Genomic DNA, 21,581 nt, shown 5'->3' with positions numbered 1-21,581 from the left:
CAAAGCCTCCGGGCAGCTATTTCAGTCTCGCAAGATCAAGTTTTTTCTACTTGAATAGGTGATATCTTTAATATTGCTTGCTAAGGTAAAAAAACATATCCACAACCAAAAGTTATACCTAAAACCAACTGTACCATAAATGTTGTTTCATAAGCCAAGATTGTTTCACAACAATCACAACAGTTCACAACAATCAATACGGAACCCTTACTGAGCGTTGGGCTTTTCTCCATTCACAGTAATCCACTTGTTTTGTGGCGTAAGGAGTACCATTTCCAGGTCCAAGACCTCCACTCATTCCAAGTGTGGTTACCATTTAAACAGACATGAGCACTGTTTATTCCTATTACACATTTAAGCTAAACCTTTATAAACTTTATAAAAAGTCTTCTGTCACTGAATCTCCGACATCGATATTTTAATAGTTGATTAAAAATGAATCGCTGTCTGACCATCTGGGATTTCGTTGTGGAGGTTAGGATTGTGGGTTTCAGTAGTTTGACAGCACGTCATGAGTGTAGTAAAATTTTTCAGACTTACTGTAACAAGCGGACAGAACTGTGATATTGTATTAATATCTGTAATCTTTAGTAGTTCCTACAGATCAGCTAATATAGCACTAGCAGTGTCAAGATCACTTGTATGTCACTTTGGATAAAGATGTCTATCAAACGTGTTTACCATGCTAAGTTGTGTTCCTGTAGCTCAGTTGGCGGAGCATTGCGCTAGCAACACAAAGGTCATGGGTTTGATCACTAAGGAACACACGTGTCATTTCAAACCTGTATGACTTTCTTTCTACAGAACATTTTCTACATGTCTACAGGACATTTTCACTTAGGGGTGTACTCACTTTTGTTGCCAGCGGTTTAGACATTAATGGCGGTGTGTTGAGTTATTTTGAGGGGACAGCAAATTTACACTGTTATACAAGCTGTACACTCACTACTTTACATTGTAGCAAAGTGTCATTTCTTCAGTGTTGTCACATGAAAAGATATAATAAAATATTTACTAAAATGTGAGGGGTGTACTCACTTCTGTATTTCGAAGAAATATTCTTTTCATTCTATTCATTTCTATTGTATGGACACAAAACCACTGAGAAGTGAATGGGTAGCACCATTGATCGGTTAGCAACATTCTTCAAAATATCTTCTTATGTGTTCCGTAGAAGAAAGAAAAGTCATACAGGTTTGAAATGACAAGAGGGTGAGTAAATGATAAAATAATTTTTATTTTTGGGTGAACTATCCCTTTAAACGCCCTATAAGTTGATTTGGATGAAAGTATACACCAAATGCATACATGTAAGCATGATTTATTTTAATAAATCAGTTCAAACTATCTATTCTAGTGAATTGACACACGAGTTAGACTCAATGAATAATTTGTGTCATCACTCAAAAGAATGTACAATTTATTTCCATGCTATTATACTTAAAATTTTAAGTATGAGCTATTGTAACTCACAGACATCTTTATATTATAAAACAACTCATGCATTGTTAACTTGTTTCTGATTACATCTGGGACATCTGCAAGCGGACTCTCGTTTGGATGAAGGACACACTAGCTCTTTAATAACAATGTCGGCAGCTCTTAACGGTGGTCCAAGATCTTAAAAAGTTTAGGGTAATGTAATTTAAGGGTGCTTAAATGTGCATTGATCACTCAGCAGAATGGACCCCATCCCGTTTTTAAACATTGACAGTAACCGCACAAGGCCGCAGGTGGAGGACAGTTTACTCGGTTAAACCGAAGCTGTGAAACAACGGACCTCCTGTGAGCATTATTTCGCACATTCATTCTGAGACTTACGAGTGTCGTAACTGTGTCTTACAAAGGATGTGGAGAGCAGAACAGAAAGGGTGATTTATACTAAAAGCTTTATTTATAGCAGTTGTGATTGTAAAATCAGCTTTGTCCACAGTAATGAATGAAGTAGATGCAGGAAAGTCTTTTAGCTAAAAAAACTGCAGGTGCGGAATCCAAATATACATGTGAATTGCACTTGAAAACATTTGACAATTTCTGCTATCGTTTACTCAATCTTAAGTCGCTCTCAAAAGACAGAAAGTGAATGCCAACTGTGGCTGACAGACACTAACGTTTTGCTTAATGACACTTTTTGTATTTTTTACAGAAAAGTCAGTCATACTGGGTCACAACATTCAGATCCGGTTTTAACTGAAATGAATTAGAATTAAACATAAAATCATACAATCTGCGAGTACACTAGTTGTCAGTGATCTTTTATTACACCTGCACTGTTTACACAGATTGTTTTTAATAGAAGGTTGACTATTAAAGAAATAGTTCACCCAATTTAATGACATCACCTGTATAATGACTCTTTCCTCTGTGAAACACAAAAGAAGATATTTCGAAAATGTCTCAGTGGTTTTGTATCCATACGGTGGAAGTCAATGGGGGCCAATGTTGTTTGGTTACCAACATTCTTTAAAATATCTACTTTTGTGTTCTGCAGAAGAAAGTCATACAAGTTTGGATTAAATGATGAAAGAAGAACAATATCTGACTAACAGTTAGTAGTAACAGGATGCATTAAATGTTTGTTTTTGTATTACTAAAAAATGATAACATCAAAAGACTTAATTATTTGGTATTTGAACATTATTCATACAGAGCTACTGTATGATAGTCTTGGTTGCTTGTTGATAGCGAAAGCAAATATGTGTGAATTAATATCATACAGAACACATGAATTTACACTGGACTACACTAACGCACGCACACACACACGCACACACACACACACACACACGCACGCACACACACACACACACACACACACACACACACAGTTCAGTTTAGGGCTGCAGCTATCGATTCTTTTACTAATCGAGTATTCTACTGTTTTTCCATCGATTAATTGGGTATTCGGATAATAAATAATTTTTCTTTATTAAAAAGCAATACTAAATATGCAAGAGAAAATAAGACAGGTCTCTTAAAATGAGTAAAACAACTAATTTGTTTCCTTTTTAGAAACAATTTTTATTGCTGAAATTGCATACATTAATACCTGTGAAAATTTATCATTGTGTACATATTTATCAAAATGTACCATTTAGTACATTCCATTACCATATTACATTCAAAATGCAATATAATACAAATATATAAATAAGAAACATGAATAAAAATAGAAAGAATAATTTCAAAAGTAATCAAATAACTTCAGCTTATGCATGATGCATTTAGTTTATATAAATTAGTTTTAGTTTCTTGTTTTTACTATTAAATAGTAATATGTAGCCTATGACTTTTATTTTGGCAGGTTGTCGGAAGACGCTTATTTTTTAGTATGTCTGTTTCTTCACTCTCAGAGCAACTGGAGATGAAGTTCATGTGTTCATGTCCTAATAGAGCGCAGACGGAGACAAATTTATGAGCATCACGCGTGTAGCAAGTTAAACTGTGCAGTTCATTCACTCAGACACACAAAACAGCCAGATGACATGTGTAAATAACAGGATCTGGCGTCCACTAGTCCGCATCTAGTTTTATGGACTCAATGCAGCCGGAAAACAAGTTTAACTCGCAAAATAGACTAAAACAGTAAAATAGCAGTTCACCATTTCAATAAGCTATCACTTATTTGTCAGCATGAGAAATACGTGTGAGCGTGTGAACAAACTAAAATGAGTGTTTCTCACGGTGAATGCATGAGACTTGAAAGCCCTGTAACATGAACAGAGTTTAGCGGGCTGTGCGTCAGTAATAACGGTCCGTGTGTACTGTAGTTAAATGGATTAAACAAAGCTTCGAGGCAACAAAATTTGCCTCGATGATTTTTTGTATTCGAATTACTCGAGTAACTCGAGGAATCGTTTCAGCCCTAGCTCAGTTAGCTTCCTTCATTCGAGTTAACAAAAGGCACTTTGCACATACTTTAGCCAAAGTGTTTATTGTGCTTATGGCCATTTTAACACCTTTTTTAATTAGACTACATTTAGTTTAGTTATCACACTGATTAATAAACCTGTGTTGATGTGATCAAGTGAAATTTCCAGTCTCGAGAATATCTGCTCAAACCACAAGTTCAAGTATTGAAAGTAATGGATGTGGTACACTTTATCTTTTTTTTGTATCTCTCAGGGTTTTTTACAGTAGATCTTTGGTCATTACCTGGATTTTAGTCTTGGATTAACATGTCTTCATATGAACCCAAGATAAAATGTATCAAAAGCTGACTTTTATGATAAAGCAGTTGTAATATCAGATATCCCTGGCAGGCTCTTGAAGCCCAGACTACTGATCAAATAGCCTCAAAATGAATTTGATGTAAACAAAATTCATGACAACTGGCAATTTCTTAGTGCAATCCATCATTCCGCCCTGTCATTGCCGATGTGATCTTCATTCAACAGAAATAAATATAAAATCAGACTAGCAAGGTTCAACATAGAATAGGAATAGACATGAAACAGATCCGCATTTGAGTTTCAATGAAGGAAATCATGATGAATTACAACAGACATGTTTAAAATGTTAAGTATATTGTGCAACTAAGCATGCACTTTTATAAGAGTATTTCTGTAAATCATGGACTGTAGAAAAATGTGTGCCATGTAAACAACTGAGCTTCATGCGGTAACATACAAAAGTTGACGTTACATGACGATGCTTTTGTCAAAAATATGCATTCAAGCTATACATTTTTGTCAGTATATGGATTCTCTGGGGTTTCGAACCCATGAACATTATGTTGCAAGCACACTAGTCCTTGGGCTACAGGAGGAATTGTTTAGGTCATGATTTGATATGCTAGATCTTCAGAAGGGTGACTTCATCTAAAAATCACACTTGCTTACAGTTAAAGAACAAGAAAAAAGAGCCTTTCAGACAAAATATTAAATAGTTTTAATAACGAAATGCATGCTTATAGCTTGTATAGGTTTAATCAAATCTATCTTCCTTCTGACCCGACAGCCCGAATCTGACAGTGCAAGACGTTTCTTTGCATTCACAGCAAAGTCAAATCTGCCAAATTTCCTCGACAGTCCACTGAAACATCACAAAACCAAACAATTTCTGGACATTTCTTGCTGGCGAGCACCAGCAATTGAGTTTTGCGCTTTCATTTCACTTCGTTATAAGAAATAACAGTCGTTTCATAAGTCAGTCCAAAACATCAGCGAGTGGGTTTTGCGAATGCATTTGCTTAAGACGATTTCACTCTCGTGAACTATAGCCTCCGTAACGAATAAAAGACAAAAATCAACTCGTTTTAACGTTATAGACAGATTTAAATAAGCTCCATTTTTTAAACCGCGTTTCGTTTATCGTCAATTTCAGTGAATCGCATAAAATCGATTGGGAACATTTTTTATGAATTCATGTGATTAGCAATCGATAAACTTTCCAGTAGCCTATATCGTGCGATTACCCATATCAGCTGCGCGCACTTGATCCCTGCGGTAACCGCGCAGCTTCAGTCTGTCAGGATCCACTCCACGGCACCAGGGTGGACAAAGACTTTTACCTGTAGTCCGAGCAGTATTACAGACGAACTAAAACCATCATCGGTTCAGATTTGGCTCCGTGGCGGAAAACACTTCAAAACGCGTTATTTGCTGGCACTCCAACTTAATCCGACAAGGCGCATCGGTAAACATCCCGCAGCATTTAATAACCTGACGGCCATCCGTCGTTCACACAGAATACGGTGAAATTCTCAAGTCTCAGAAGACGCCAGCAAAAGTTGTACTCGTATGCATAATTGGAGAAAAAAATCTTTAATTCATGCACATGCGTATCGACCCTCCGATACTACCAGGGGTAGGCAAAGAAAAGAAAGAGCCCTAAGACTACATCTGTGAGCTTTGCGCGAGAGGAAATGTGTGTCACCCGCCGCAGCACATTCAGTCCCTGAGAAATATTATAGAGATTGCGCGCTCCCGCCCCCAGGTCTTCCACAGTAATAGAGGTAAGCTGAAGGCAAACCTGCAGCGGTAAACACTAAGCAGGATGCCAGCACAACCCCCTGCCCAACTGCCCTGCATAGTCAACTCAACACTGTTGATGAATGTAAATGACATGCTGACTATCACTATATAGTGGTGACAGCAATTCAGTGTGTGTGGGGGACTATTAATGCCTCATGTGATAATAACATCTAAATGAAATGGTTTTATTATTCAAGTAAAAGCTTATTTATTGCTATAACTTAATGTAGGAACGTTTTGTTTTCTTAAATAAGTGTTGTAGATAGAAATGCATCTTTCCTAAATGCCATTTCCTCTCTCTCTTTTATTTTTTAAAGCACAGAATGCAGTACATACATTGTAGAGATTGTGAACAACCCCTACAAGACATTCGAATGATGGTATATAGTATTTAAATTTATATTTTACTTATTCTACATTTTGTGTTTTAAAGGGATACTCCACCCAATGTCATGAATTATTTAAAAAGAAAAGGTGCTTCACGATGCCATTGAAGAACTATTTTTTGGCTGAATGGTTCCATAAAGAACCTTTAAAATCCAAAGAAATTGTTCTTACAAGAACCTTTGACTAAATTCGTTGTTTTTTTGTGGCATCGCTATGAAGAATCTATTGTAGCACCTTTAAAAAGGTGCATTTATATTGTATGAGTCCAGGTATTCCGTACATTTTTTGGAAAATGTCTGACAGACTATAATAAAAAAATAAAATCCAAGAAAAAGTAAAGGTGATCCAGAGTGCTTGCAACATATCAAGAGTCCACTGCAAGGATGCAAAAATCATTTTCTTGCACTTCATTTTCTTCAACAGTAAACAACACAGCAGCTCCTCATTTTTGGTACTCCTGGTTCTTCATGAAGTCTCAAGACGGCAATTGTCCCTGTAAATGACCTTAATTGGAGCAAAAGCTGGAGTTTTGGATAATGGACGGTCCATAAATTGTATCTGTGAAGTGGTTATAGTGGAGAATTAAGTTGTTGGTATTACAATTTTCAAACTATCCTGCTGTGTCTTATAGGACTGTACACTGAATGTACAGAGAAAACATCTAACACACAACTCCATTGCCATTTGACAAACTAAAGAAACCAATTATTCTGATTCATCTTCTGGTTTGACAAGCTGGTTTGTTCATGTTCATGTGATCTGGACTTATCTACCATAGTGTACTTTACAAGATTGAATGTAGGACTGAAAAGCCACAAAGAAAAACCTGTGCCCTCTACTCACGACTGTGAATAATTTGATTAAAAGAAATATAACGCTCTGAATGTAATATTTCGATGCTTTTTACCTTGTGGGTAAACGACATGAATGCATGTTCATGAAATGCATTTTGATAAGGTTTCTTCAGCCCTAACCCAAGAATCCGTCTCATTTTATGCTCTGCAAGTCAATTATTTTTGTCACATGCTCTGTTAACTTGACATTTTCGATGTGGTTTTTGTGCTGTTTATCAGACTGTGGGTCTTTCTGTAGAGCAATTAAATATTTTTTGCGCCTATAATTTGTTCACAACTTAGTTAATAGCTCCATCTTGGCTGTCTCAGACAAGACTTTCACAATAATAAGCAAATTCTTGGAGCTTCTGCACACTGGCAGTCTTGATATGAGTGGACAGAAGACGATTTGGCTCTATTTGATCTCATACCGCATTGAAGACATGCAGATCATTTTAAGCAATGAAATGAATTCCAGCAGTTTAAACAGTGCAAGTACAGTTAGGCACAAACAGTTAGTAGCTGGTGGCAATGTAAGAAATGGACAAAGACTCAACAAGGTCACATTTGCAAGTAGAACCGCTTATTTATATCATGGTGTGGAGTGCTGGGTAGAAAGAAAAATGTTTTCACAAATTGAATAACAGACCGACTTCAAGACGACTTTAAAAAGAAATGTTCAAATTCCCAGACAGCTTTGTACTGTAGTTGGAGAGGCATTAAATAAATGTATTTTAGTTTGAGAGGCAGGATAAAAATTTCGTTAAGATGAAAGTTAAAGGGTTAAAGTTGAATTACTCACCCTCTAGTCGTTCCAAACCGGTATAAATTTGTGTGTTCGGTTGAACACAAAGAAATATATTTGGAAGAATGTTACTCACAGTTCTGGGGCACCATTGACATAATAGGAAATATTAAAATGGTAGTCAAAGGTGCCCCAGAGCTGTTTGCTTTGCTACATTCTTCAAAATATCTTATTTAGTGTTCAACAGAACAAATAATTGATACAATAATTTTCTTCTGCTATGGTAGTCAATGGTGCCCCAGAACTGCCAGTTACTAACATTCTTTCAAATGTCTTTCAACAAAACAGAGAAATTTATACAGATTTTGAACAACTTGAGGATAAGAAAATGAAGACAGAATTTTCATTTTTTGGGGGGGGGAGTATCCCTTTAAGTCTTGTAATTAGACTGCTATTTAAGATAATACACATGAGTCAATGTAATTCACCTAATACATAATCGCTAAATGTTTATTATATAACTACAATCTATATCCTGAATACATTTAACATCGCATTTCATGCTCACAGTCGCTATTATACTAAGCTTTCAAGCAATACAATTTTTCCATGTGTGTTCCCTATAGTCAAACCCATGAGTTTTGCATCCTCATAAAGGGACCATTAAGCACATTTGGTTCATAGTTAAAAAATGTCCTGTCATGACTAGTTTTTGATTTATGTAATGCAAATTGCCAGCATTTGGTGTCTATAACCCTATTAAGAAAGTGAGCGGATGTGATAATCAGTGTTTGGAAACTCAGCCCAGACACGAAAAGCAATTGACAACCATTTGTCTTGAAACAACAGCATAGCTTCGGATAAGCTGATGTAAGCCAATTACTTTCCTCTCCGTAATTCTCCGGGCATCATAAATATTGCATGATTACAACTCGTCATAACAGGTGACGGGATTCAAAGTTTGCACATTAAAATAGCATTGCTGCAATTTCGCCAGAAGTTTGAGCCTGTGATTTTCTTTGTTCGGAGATTAAAACATCTATTCCCTTGAGGATCCATTCAATAAGCCTGTGACATTTTAAAAGTGATCAAACCAAAGCTCTCATAACTGGTCATTTCTGTCTGCTCCATATGAGTGACTATCTCTTTTTAACAAACACCGTCTGTGGACTCGTGGAAATTGTGTTATAAACTGCAGAATGACATATATACTGTATACTGCAACACACACTATATCATGCAAAAAGCCCCTAAGGCGTTCTTATCCAGCTGAGGTAATGCTGCTCTAAGCAGGCTCTGCGCCAGTTCATATTCTATGAAACACATCGTCCTCACCTGGCAATGCAATGTGATTCCAGCGACAAGCAGATTGTCTGTCTTGACACAGTCGGAGCGTATTTAAAGGGATACTTCACCCAAAAATGAAAATTCTGTCATCATTTACTCACCTTAGAGTTCAGGGCCGTGCAGAGACCTTTAAAGGGGCAGGTGCTCAAGTATAAAAGGGGCACATGGAACAAGGCTTTAAATAGGGCTGAGCTCAAAACAATAAAGCAATTCTGTATATCGTGATGCATTCCTTGCCGATACGTGTATCAACACGGATGCTTCTGTATTGATACAGCAGCAAATGCCATGATGCCATGATGCAGTTTTGAAAAAGAAACAGAACATAAAAGACCATTCTATAGAGGGTATGCATTGACGTCACTTTCCCACGTGAACACGCAGGGACACGCTCCCTTGAGTGGTAAAACTAAGGCAAAATGGCTGCATTCAATAGGAGGAACAAGAACCGGGACTAAAACATGCAATTATTTGCTGAAACTACAAGCAGCTGGACTCGACGGTGATCCTTACTTACAAAGGAATCAGGGGTTCTTAGACACTCAAATGTTGCGTGGAATTGCGTTTCCTGATATTGTAACCATTCATTTTGCCCAGTGTTCTACCACTCAAGCAGGCGCGTTCCGGCGAGTTCATGTGGGAAAGTGACGACACGTGCATACCCTCTATTGTTTAAAAGTTTAAAATATTTTATTTGCACTTACAGGTGAAGTCAAAAGTGTACATCCCCCTTGCAGAATCTGGAAAATGCTGAAAATTTGGGGAAAAATAAGAGGAATTTTGAAAATTAAGGTTTATTTTTAAGTTTATTTAGTCCCGCCTGAACAAGTTATTTTACGAAAGAAATGTTAACAAAGTTCACTATATGAACAATAATTTCTAAAATTAGCCCAGGTCAAAAGTTTACACTCCCCTCATTATTAAAGGCTGAGTAGGCAATCCTGTCCAGAAACGTTTTTTTTGTCATGCTGGTTGGAAGTCTCTTAACATCCTGATAGCAATCAATAAGTAAAGCGAAACATTGGTATTTTTATAATTATATATCTTCTGTGAAAGGCGTAGGGTCAAAAAACGTTGGACCCAATTATTGTCCTCGGTCCGAGGACAATGATACATCATGTATACATTTTCAGTCAGCGTATTTTGAATCCCACTGTGCACCCTGTTCACACAGACATCATATGTCATCAGCGCGTTCATGTGCGATGTGCAGGCAGCGGGAGAATGGCGGACAGAGAGCAGGTACCTGGAGATGTTTCGTTATTGTAGTAATGTAATTCACTTTGTACTGTAATGTTTTATCACCGGTGAATGTGACATGACTTCACTGGAACTGATCCAACAACTTCTGGTCTGTGTGCGCGCTCATGTGTTTTTGACTCATGTCCAGCAGTAACTGTATAATGTTGAGGCCAGATTTGGCCTCTAAATCATCTGCAATCATCCTCCTGGATCTATCTGCCGCTTTCGAAACTGTCAACCACCACATCCTCCTGTCAACCCTCAAGACTATGGGTGTCTCTGAAGCGGCGCTACGGTGGTTCGAGTCTTACCTGTCGGATAGGTCATTCAGGGTATCCAGGGGAGGTGAGGTGAGGTATCTGAGTCCCAGCATCTCAGTACAGGGGTACCCCAGGGCTCAGTTCTTGGACCGCTGCTCTTCTCCATATACACAACATCCCTAGGTTCTGTCATTCGGAAACATGGCTTTTACTATCACTGCTATGAGGATGACACACAAATCCACCTGTCATTTCAGCCTAATGATCCAACAATTTCTGAGCGCATCTCAGCATTCCTGAATGATAACTCACTCTGGATGAAAGACCATCACCTGCAGCTGAACCTTGCAAAAACTGAACTGCTCGTTCAGAACTGCTCGACCCCAGAAAGGGAAAAAAATCACTCTCACGCACTTTCTCCGGATGTGTTCCACAACTCTGGAACGATCTCCCTATTGCCACAATATTAGCAGATTCTGTAGCTGTCTTTAAGAATCGGCTAAAAACACATCTCTTCCGTCAACATCTGACCCAGTAGTACAGTCTTCTACTTCTTTTCTACTTTCCTATCTACCCCCAAAAAAGTCTTAGCTTAGTATACTATGATAGGCTGACTGAGACCAGTTTTTTACTGCACCTATGCATTGTTGTTCTTTTGTTGCACAAATTGCTTCCATTGTTTTCCCTACTTTGTACGTCGCTTTGGATAAAAGCGTCTGCTAAATGTTGAGATTCAACTTTTTACATCAATCAAGAGACTGATACACAACTATTACAATAGAAAGAAACATTCAGTGATGCTCATGAAGGCAACGCGATTCATTCAAAGGTGGGTGTAAACCTCTGAAAATGACAACTGGTGTAAATTGTTATTGTTTTGTTTATATATCTTTTTTTTTCATTTAGTAATGTCTTTCAGAAGCTATAAAAATACATATATGTTTCTCAGGAAATTAAATATAAACAATTTACACCAAAAACATTTTCAGAGGTTTACAACCACCTGAGCTTAAATTAATAAAATATAAATATAATTATCTTCTAACCCTCTTCTAAATTTATTCATTTTTTTAAATGATAATGATAACAAAAAAACTGAATTTATCATTTTAATTTGGAGGATGATAAAAACAGAATAACCTGTTTATCCAGTGTTTTGATAACTGTTTTGAAGCCACTCTACTGTAAATACTGTAATAATAGTACTTTAAAGTAGGGTTGTCACGGTACCATAAACATGTCTTAAGATACTATACCAGCTGAAGTATCCAAGTAGTATCATGATGCTGTGCCATATAATTCAAATATATACAAAAAACACAGATTTAGATTAAACATTTTGTATTTACTATAGTAAACTGTATTATACTTTGCACTAGAATATGTTCTAGTTCATTACGATGACATAAAATAAAATTCATTCATTACATCGTACGTGAACATGAAGGGCGATCTACATACGCCTCTGGATGGTAAAAAAGACATGTCCCATAATTCCACTCTCCTACATAACATCATTTAGCTTCGACTTTTGTTGTCGTTTCGAAAGTGCACCATCTAGCGGTCCAAATATTCCATATTGTGGCTTTAAAATATTATTAGTTTTAGTCAAATAACATAAAAAGACTGACCCCTCGACGCCCGTGAAACTTTTCTCACCCAAACAGCAAAGATCGATTCAAGAAGCGAACATGCTTTTTTGTTCATATTGCTGTGTGGTTATAAGCATTCTTCCAAATATTTCTCTGTGTTCATCAGAACAAAGAAATTTATACAGATTTGGAACAACTCGAAGGTGAGTAGATGACAGAATTTTCATTTTTGGGTGAAGTATCCCTTTAACTTACGGTTATCCGGAATGGAAGTTTGAACCAGGAAAAGTTCCCTGTGGGAGCAGCTACCTGACACACAGAAATAAAAATTAAGTGTAACATATAACACTACATATACACACAACACCTATTGGTGTCAATACTCGAATGCAACGCTCAATATGGCCGCTGTAGCGAAGGAAGTTCCGCCTTACAGTGAAATGAACGATTTTCTGGGGCGGGGCTCTCGTGAGGCGCTTGCCAGCCTGTTCGTATGCGCAGTAGATGAAGCGGCCTTGAAAAAGGTGATTTTTAGCGCAATTTAAGCTTAGAAAACCAGTTATGGGACAGATCATGTCAGGTGTAATTATTGATACATTGATAATTATTGTGATTTTTGCCAGAGATTTCAAAAATATCTGCCTTCCCTAATTCAGGTAGATTGGACTGTGGAATTGCTATGACATAAATAATTGCCCAGAGACGTTGCAAAAATGGCCGCCGAGTGGCACGCCAAAAGTGGTGTTTGCGCGGCTGCAATAAAGTCTGTTTACTGAAGTCGTAAAAAACTACTATCTGTATTTACTAAGACATGCACCGAAAATTAGCGCTGAAAAGGCGTGGACACAGCTGTTTTTGTGACCGATCTTACTGCTTATGCATTAGTATGAGTTTTCTCTTCAGACACAAACTTTATGGAAGGAGAGTATTTAAATGAATCACGCAATGTGATATACAAAGGTTTGCGCTTGTCGTTGTACCAGTATTTGCAGCTTTATTTAACGCCAAAAAAAGCATGTCTTAAACCCTGTACTAATTTGCGCTGGTCATAGTAGATTGCGTTGATCATATGGGAATGAGATATTGCGCCTGTGTTTTTTAATGTGCACCTTGTCAGGAAATCATCTGCAGGAATTTCCACTCCCAAGAATCAAGAAGTTTGTAAACCACTCTTATAGCTCATAATGTATTTTTCACTCCATGTTTCTAAATTTGTAATTCATATTTTCCTTAACATTGATTTTACAGCAATGTTCTGCAAGTGCAGTTATCAGTGTAAATAAGCTTATGACACCCAACGCAGCCTCTATTCCGCCTTCGCAGTGTAAAAGCAAGCTCGCAAGCGCACACAAATTATCACGGGCTGTGAGGGGTAACTAAACTTGGCAGAGGAAAAAGGAGGATATTTACAGCTCTCAACAGCTTGCTGAAATAGCACGGAAGACATTAATTGCATTGCTCTGTTGCTGTCTTGTACGTATTGATCAAGCAAACGTAACACCCTCCATACCACACTGTGAAAGCAATAACTCTGATGCTAATCAAATAATAGCAAAAAAAGATGCAAGGATGGAAAACAAAGCTGAAGGGAGCGAAATGAGAGTCACCTGTACATGACCTAATAGTCACCTGTCAAAGGCTTAATTACTAATGTTGTCTGCCCTCTTGCTCGTCCCCGGAATGAGCCGCGCTTATGGGCTCGACGTGATTAAAGGTAAATGCATTAATATGGAAAGCAAGAGAGACCAACATGTGACCTTCCAAAGGACAAAAGTCGGAGCCAAGAGATTTTCATCAGCCTAAATTTATGTCTGAGAAAACCTGACTTCTAATAATCATGGAAAGCTACTGCAGTTTCATCGATGCTTGACGCATGATTCACTTGTATTCTTTTGGTTTATGTGTTTTTGTTTACGAGAGAGATGTTGGGGTTTGCTAATACCGAAGATGTTGTTTTGTGGTATGGTTTTAGCACAAAGACTACTAATAGGCTTAGCTAGTCGATTTTTGATCTCTTAAAGGGAGCATTGTCCATTTTGGATGACGTTGCATTTGGATGTTTGGAACAGTTGTTGGGCCAATTACAGGCAAACTGTCAGACACAAACACTACACACAATGCTGCACAGCATTTCTGTTTTTTTTCCACAACGGTTTGGAACTGGTTTGGGCAATTACAAGTTAACTTTACTGTTAAACACAAACATTGCACACAATAATGTGAGCGTTCTGCACAAATAAAATGGTAAATTATTTGGAACACGATTCATTATAAAACAATCATTATTAAACACGCTGACATGGGCACCTCAGAATGTTTTCGTTTCTTGCTTATCATCAATATTGTATGTAAAACAGCCTGTGCAAAATTTAGTTCTCTCTACCATCTAAATTTTCTCATATTTGTTTGTTTTGGAGGCATCTGCCTTCACGTTTTATTTAGTTATGTCATGTTTTATTAATGCACCATTTCGATATGGAACATTTTTCTATGAGCATTTTAGGCATGCATTTGTTGACCGTTATACAACTCTTATTTTGAATGTTGTTTTAATTGTGATGATATTGAGACGAGTTACACAGGTCAAACCCAGCAGTGGGTCAAAAAGGGACAAACCCAGCTGCTGGCCCTCCTGAAAGAAACAATAGAAACTCATATAGAAATCACCACAGAAATTCAAATTCTTAATACAATTATGAACCATGGGTTTTTCCATTAAAACCATAACAAAATTCTTTATATAATTCATTTTGGGCATTATTCCAGTGCACTCTAAAAAGTGCTGGGTTGTTTTTGACCCATGCCGAGTAAATATTGGACAGAACACACTGCTGGGTTAAAAATTACCCAATGTTGGGTTATTTTTTGACAGTTATCTACTGTCAAATTTGCATACGCGTGTGCATGCATACGTGTCTTTTGCATTCGCGTTGCGTGCATTCGCATTTATAATACGTCCGTATAAGCGGCCAACGCCTCCGTTACTGCCCCATACGTTAGCGGCAAACACGTCCGTTACGGCCCCATACGTTAGCGGCAAACACGTCCGTTACGGCCCCATACGTTAGCGGCCCACCGGGAAAACGCCCGGTACGCCAGATGGCCAGTCCGCTCTGGCGGAATTAGTGGCTCTTTAGCGGAGTGTTAAAGTCTTTTAGCAGGGATTTTGAATGGATGCCTGCCCGGGGGTGGGGTTGAGAGGGGCACCTCAGACGATGAGGGCAGCGGGACAGTGGCTCTAGCCACCAGCCCACCCCCCTGTGCAAAGCCCTGATTAGACCCATGTTTGACATGTAATAGAAATAATATAAGAAAACTTAATATTTTGGGTTGTGTGGACTTAAATCAATAGTTGAGTGAACTCACAAATTTGCTTGCTGTCCAGTTATTTCAAATTGGTTCAACTGATTTAGAAAATTTAGTTGGGATAAACTACTTGATCCAAAGTTGAATAAACAAGTTTTTTTTTGTGTGGGGGCTTTTTTACATTTGATTTTTTTACAGTGTACAAATTTGATTGACAGATTAATTTAAAATAAATTATTTCACCATAATTCCTTTAATACCCTCCTTTAATTCCTTTAGTATCCTCTTATAATATCCTAATACATTATATTTTTTAACAAAGCTGTAGTTTCACAAACCATGATCATAAAAACAAAAGGATCGCATTATTATTGCTATACTACTCATGGAAGCAGACCATAACCAGAAGCGCTTGAGACAAACTCAAGGTCATTCAGTATGCATGTTGCTTCATGCATGTGTAATAGCTTTACTATGTTACAGACGGTCACTCGGGTTCACTTAGCACTTCCTAGTGTGCACAACAAATCGCATTACATTAATTACAATTGATCGCAATCATAAATAAGGGAGTCTTACCTGATCAGTGCTATCAGTATGATGAATTAAAAACACAATGGTCTTATTTGTTCAGTGACCAACAACATCTTATACTGCTTTCCACTGACATTGAGAAAGACGGTTTTTTAAAAAGAGGAAAGGAAAGCATCAAGCTAGAAGAATTTAAAAAAAGCACATCCCACTGAGATGGTTTCTTCACAAAGACTGAGTTACCCAGACTGTCTGCACTATTATATTAATACTCCTGGGGACATGCCGTGATGATGTACTGTACACACAAAACTTCTGTCATCTTCCATCACTAAATTCACAGCAGGTGGGGAGATGGATAAAAGCACTATGGCTCAACCTTGTAACAGGCAAAAGGACCTAATTACAGATATGGATCCAACCAGGCAAGATGTGTAATAAAGACAAAATTCTGAGGACCAGTGTGATTCAATCGGACTGAAAAATGACCATGACCAAAAATAACCATGACATCACAATTTACACGTTTACTTTAATTCCTGGTCTTATTTTGCATGATTTATCAGGGTATGTTATATTTTTGTATCAAAACTTCCTCAAGACTCTAATTCACACTTTTAAAGTCGGCACAAAGTTGCAGTGATGGTTTTCTTCTAAATGATGATGTGTAGCTAAGTGTAACAGCTTCTGGAATATAAAAAAATGTAGGGCAGGCTTAACTGCATCCTTCGAAAAGCCTGTGACCGGATGCATAAAGCACCTTAAGTTTACCTTAAGTGTGCCCTTAAGTTTTACTGAAGTTATTCTCCTATTTATGCAACCAGGCCCTGGCCATTGGACCATAGCCGCGGCAATTAGGGGTGCAGCACCCTCTGGCGTCGAAAAAAAGAAAAACTTAAACCGTGTCAAAAATAAATAAATAAAAATGTTTTATAAAAAAAGAACTCAAATTAATTTAATTAATATGTCTATTTACAAATATTTATTGAAATCATTAATGGCATCACTGTAAAAGGTAAGCCACAATGACAACGCAATTGTGTCATGACTTCAAGGCATTCGTTAATGAAGGTCGACTACGCTAAAATGAATTTTAGATTATTTTACTTGACAGTTCGGACATTAATGACCCAATGCGGGACTTCATCAGCGTCAACCCTGAAAGAAAGGCTACATTTGGAGTTTTGCATTCAGGACAGCAGTAATGTAAGACAATTATATAAATCTTCAATTGAGATTGTGGCTGATAGGTCTACTGTCATGATTCAAACAAAAAATAAAAAAAAATTAATAAAAATAAAGAAAAAAAAAAGAAAGAAAACATAATAAAAAAAGAAAAAAAAAATTTAAACCAAAAAAACATAAAAAAAAAAAACAGAACATAAAAAAAATACCAACCTTTTGTATCTCTAGTTACTGGTTGTTTATTAGTTCATGCCCCACACCTGTTCCCCTTTGATTTGTACCTTTATTTAATGCCCCTGTGTTCTCTGTCTTGTGTCGGTTCATTGTGCTGTGTCGTGTTGCTTGGGGTGAGTTCATGTCTTGTCAGTGTAGTCTAGTCTTTTGTAGTTATATGGTAAATGTTATTTTTTAGTCCTGTCTAGTTTAGTTAGTCCGTGTTCCTGTTTATATCTAGGTTATTTTACCCCATCGTGGGTTTTTGTTTTGTCCATGTTTTATTAGTATTAAAGTCTTGTTAACCCCTTACCTCCTGTCTGCACTTGGGTCCTCTGTTCTTGTATCTCTGTGTCTCTCACCCCGAATCATGACATCTACAGTCAGTATGTGTACGAGTTGATTTATATGTGTTGTCGCCGTACAGCGTGCAGTTTTGTTAAATCATGTGAATGGTTCGTTTGCCCGTGGTTTATTACAGGGTGATGTAAGCTGCTGCCTCGCAGCTTGAAACACTCTATAGCACTAAATGTGGTTCTTGGCTCGTAATCATAAGGGAACCACTTTTAGTGCAGTATAGAACCATATTTTGGTGCGTCAGTGGTTCTTCAGCGGTTCTTTGGGATGACTGAGGTGCTATATAGAACCACTGATCTTCTTTAACCACTGGTTCTTTATACGGAAACGGTGCTATATAGCACTAAAAGTGGTTCCCCTATGATTACGAGCAAAGAACCACTTTTAGTGCTATATAGCACCATTTTTTTTTTAGAGTGTAGTTAGTCCAGTAGATTGTGCTTTGGCTATAAGCAATAGTCATTCTTATAACATGCGTTTGTATGTTTGTTTTATATGCTGTATCTTATAATCGCACCACGTCGCATCTACAACTCGGGTGACAGGTATCACTTACATTCTGCATGCGCAAGCTGAAGTTCAGAGTCTACTCCTGATGCAGGATGGGCCATTAACTATTTTTTATTCTGTTTAGTTGAAAAACATTTGGCTTTTGAACGTTAATTAGCGAATATGCTCTTTGACTCACTTTTGTGTGACGCCCGTATCAGCGCAAACGAGTGAGACACGCGACGCTCAACAGGGCTCAGCGAAAGACAGAGGGCTGGTGCAGCGCTGACTATGGAATTAAATTCTAGAATAAAGACATACTGTTTTGCACATGAATTAAAAATGAGCTTCAACTGAGAGCACAAGACAGCCCCGCCCCCTTTTAAATTACCAAAAGCGTTTCGTTTACGGTACAGCTAGTCTAGAAAAGCTGCATTTAACAGCATGCTAACCTCAGTGACACTGACGTTTGTCTTCTTTACTCATCAAGGCTGCGATCATGTCTGATCTCTTCTATAGAGGTTAACATACTGTACGGTGTAGACTTAAAACAGGTCCGATACGTTTTGTTTTCTTGGTGGATTTGCACGTATTATCGGTGCATATGATCTGCTATTCTGTCGTTTCTCTTAACCGGAGCACAGTAGCATCAGAGCCGTCGTAATGGCTATGCCAGGTGTGCGACAGCACAGGGCCTCGCGCCTCCTTTTAGTTTCTCACCCAGCAAAATAAACTTTCTGATGTGTCATCCTTTATCTATAATTTCATAACAAATAAAAAAAATCTAACATTGTATTATTCATTTCAATATGTCCTTATGTACGTGCTGCGTGCTCGCTCTATGGCGTGCTCGTTCTATGTATGTAACATTAGCTGCTCCAACTAGGGCTCTCACTAAATCCTTAGTGTTTCGAGTCTGACGTCATCACGCAACTGTGTTTTTTGACAATTTTAACAATCATAGGTAGTTTAGATGGTTAGAGTAAGGTTAGGGTTAGGGTAAAGGTTTTGTAAGACTTGAAACACCAATGATTTAGTCAAAACCAACAAGCCACGCCCACGGATCTGACTCGAAACACTAAGGGCTGGTTTCCCGGACGGGGTTTTAGCCTAATCCCAGACTACTTTATAAATGAGTGGCATCTTGATCGAAAACAACTTGCACTTGCATATCTTAAAATATATCAGTGCGATTGTTTTGTCTCAAGATGCACACTGTAATGTTTGTTTGTAAAGCATGTTTTTAAAAACGCCTTAAATATCTTAATTTAACTAAGGCCTAGTCCTGGTTAAGGCTAATCCCAGTCAGGGAAACCACCCCTAAGGATTTAGTGAGGAAGAATAAAAAATGTCGGCTGCAGCACCAGAGCGTGATCGATTTCGTCGACACGAGTCAGGGGGAGAAAAAAGAAAAAGAAAGAAGAGTTTCAGAAAAAATAAGAAGAAAACTTTCATTTTGATTTCAGTGCGTCTTTAAACTTACTGTAATTCTTGTCATTTATAAGACACTAGGCAGAAAAATAAAAAACATTCCGACATTTACCAGCAGGAGCACCTGGTTCGGCCCCATGTTGTTCTGTAGCGGCCATTTTTGACAAGTCCTATCAAATCTCACCAGTTAAAATCTGTGTTTTTTTTAATAAAGAAATACGTAAATAAGTTATTCGCAATAAAACACAGCTATGACTGCTTCACCTTAAGATTCTGTGCATTCTGTGCGATTAGCAACATAAACAAAACATTCTGTTGCTGTTCATAGTTGATCAAGGACTATTTTTTTCCAGCAGAAGGAAGGCTTTAAGTGATTTTACTTCATGAAAGTTGCATTGATACATATTTTTTGGCTTTAATATTTGTATTTTGTGGTACTTGAGACTAGTGCTTTTTCGTGAATGAGTCACAGCTGAATGGGTCGCAAGCACTCCACTTTGCATTATGCCTAACAACTCCTTTCAGTCATGACTTAAGCCCATTGCACATCGAGTCCGAAATTTGCGTCCGAAATTTGCGCACGTTAAAAAATAAATACGACCTCACGTTGTGTCAATCACATTTACACACTACCTCCGATATTTTCGTCCGTCATAAATAAATTCGGACCGGGTTCGATTTTCTGCGTTTTTCGCATCCGTCAAGCAGTTTGAGTGGCCTTTTATAACAATTCAGAGACACCGTACAAACAAGAGCCAAATAAGAAAAACGCATACGAAAATTTCGGACTGTATGTGCAAAGACCTTTACTCACAATAAATCACAGCCTCTCATATCTTATAGCTTACTGCATTTTTAATTCAATTGATTGAAGTCCACAACCCAACTTTTTCAAGTTACACAAATCTATTTCCACTCACAGAAGGGTTACGTGTGCCTGTCGTCAATACTTAAACTTTGTCTGCTCCTATCAGCAGGGACATCATGAGGTCCAACACGGTCGACTGTCAGAATCCTCTATACTATTCTCAGTGTCTGACAGTGCCTGGCAGCTAGATAATGGCTGACAGGCAAAAATAATAGCCTGTTCTTGGTTCTTTGCCTTGCTGACATTTGGATAAACACTGTTTATGGATAATATGCTGGGGTTATCAGAGGGTGTCTTGACATTGTGGCAACAAACCAGAATGTGAAACGATTCCACTGTGCTGCGGTGTTTAACATTACACATAGCACGCCTCTGTTACTCTAATGACTATGGAAAGACACCGTTTGCCATCAGACAGTACCCTAGAGACATTTTTCTCTCAAAGATCTTGACCTCTTTGGAGATCAGTTTGAAAGCCACTTTGTGCAAACTGCAGAGGAAAATATTTGATATTTCCATATACTGCTCACATTCAAGGTAAGTATGAAAATAATGTTGGCAAAAGCACTGTTAATGTGGCTTTTGTCCCCTATTCACGGGTAAATAGAGACCCAGTGGGAAACTAGAAGACCTAGAAAATCCTAATTGGTTTGTGGCGAACCCTCAGCACATGATTCTGCTGCTACATTTGTTGCGCTTGGATAATTTATAAAATATTGCTGCAAAAGAAAAAAAAATGTATGGGATTGCTTCATTTGTTAAAGTATCCCAATGGGTGAGAAAGGTTCATTGCATTGTTTACGATAGTAAATGGCTCACA

At 37.8% G+C, this 21,581-nt stretch overlaps 1 protein-coding gene across 3 annotated transcripts in view; it reads right to left on the bottom strand.

Annotated features, from left to right (window-relative positions):
• lrrtm4l1 (leucine rich repeat transmembrane neuronal 4 like 1) overlaps positions 1-5,883 on the bottom strand; it is a 33,987-nt gene extending 28,104 nt beyond the window's left edge. For all 3 annotated transcript variants that reach the window (XR_008961682.1, XM_057320259.1, XM_057320258.1), the window contains exon 1: positions 5,417-5,883. Coding sequence is in view for 2 of the 3 variants with exons in the window: in XM_057320259.1 (XP_057176242.1) it covers positions 5,417-5,420 (4 nt within the window). In the remaining variant the exon portion in view is untranslated. The remainder of the gene's footprint in view (positions 1-5,416) is intronic.
• Positions 5,884-21,581: the final 15,698 nt, after the last annotated feature.

Source organism: Triplophysa rosa, linkage group LG22 (genome assembly GCF_024868665.1).
Source record: "Triplophysa rosa linkage group LG22, Trosa_1v2, whole genome shotgun sequence".
NCBI lineage: Eukaryota > Metazoa > Chordata > Actinopteri > Cypriniformes > Nemacheilidae > Triplophysa > Triplophysa rosa.
Note: the sequence above shows the minus strand (reverse complement) of the source record. Positions and strands in the feature narration are given on the sequence as shown.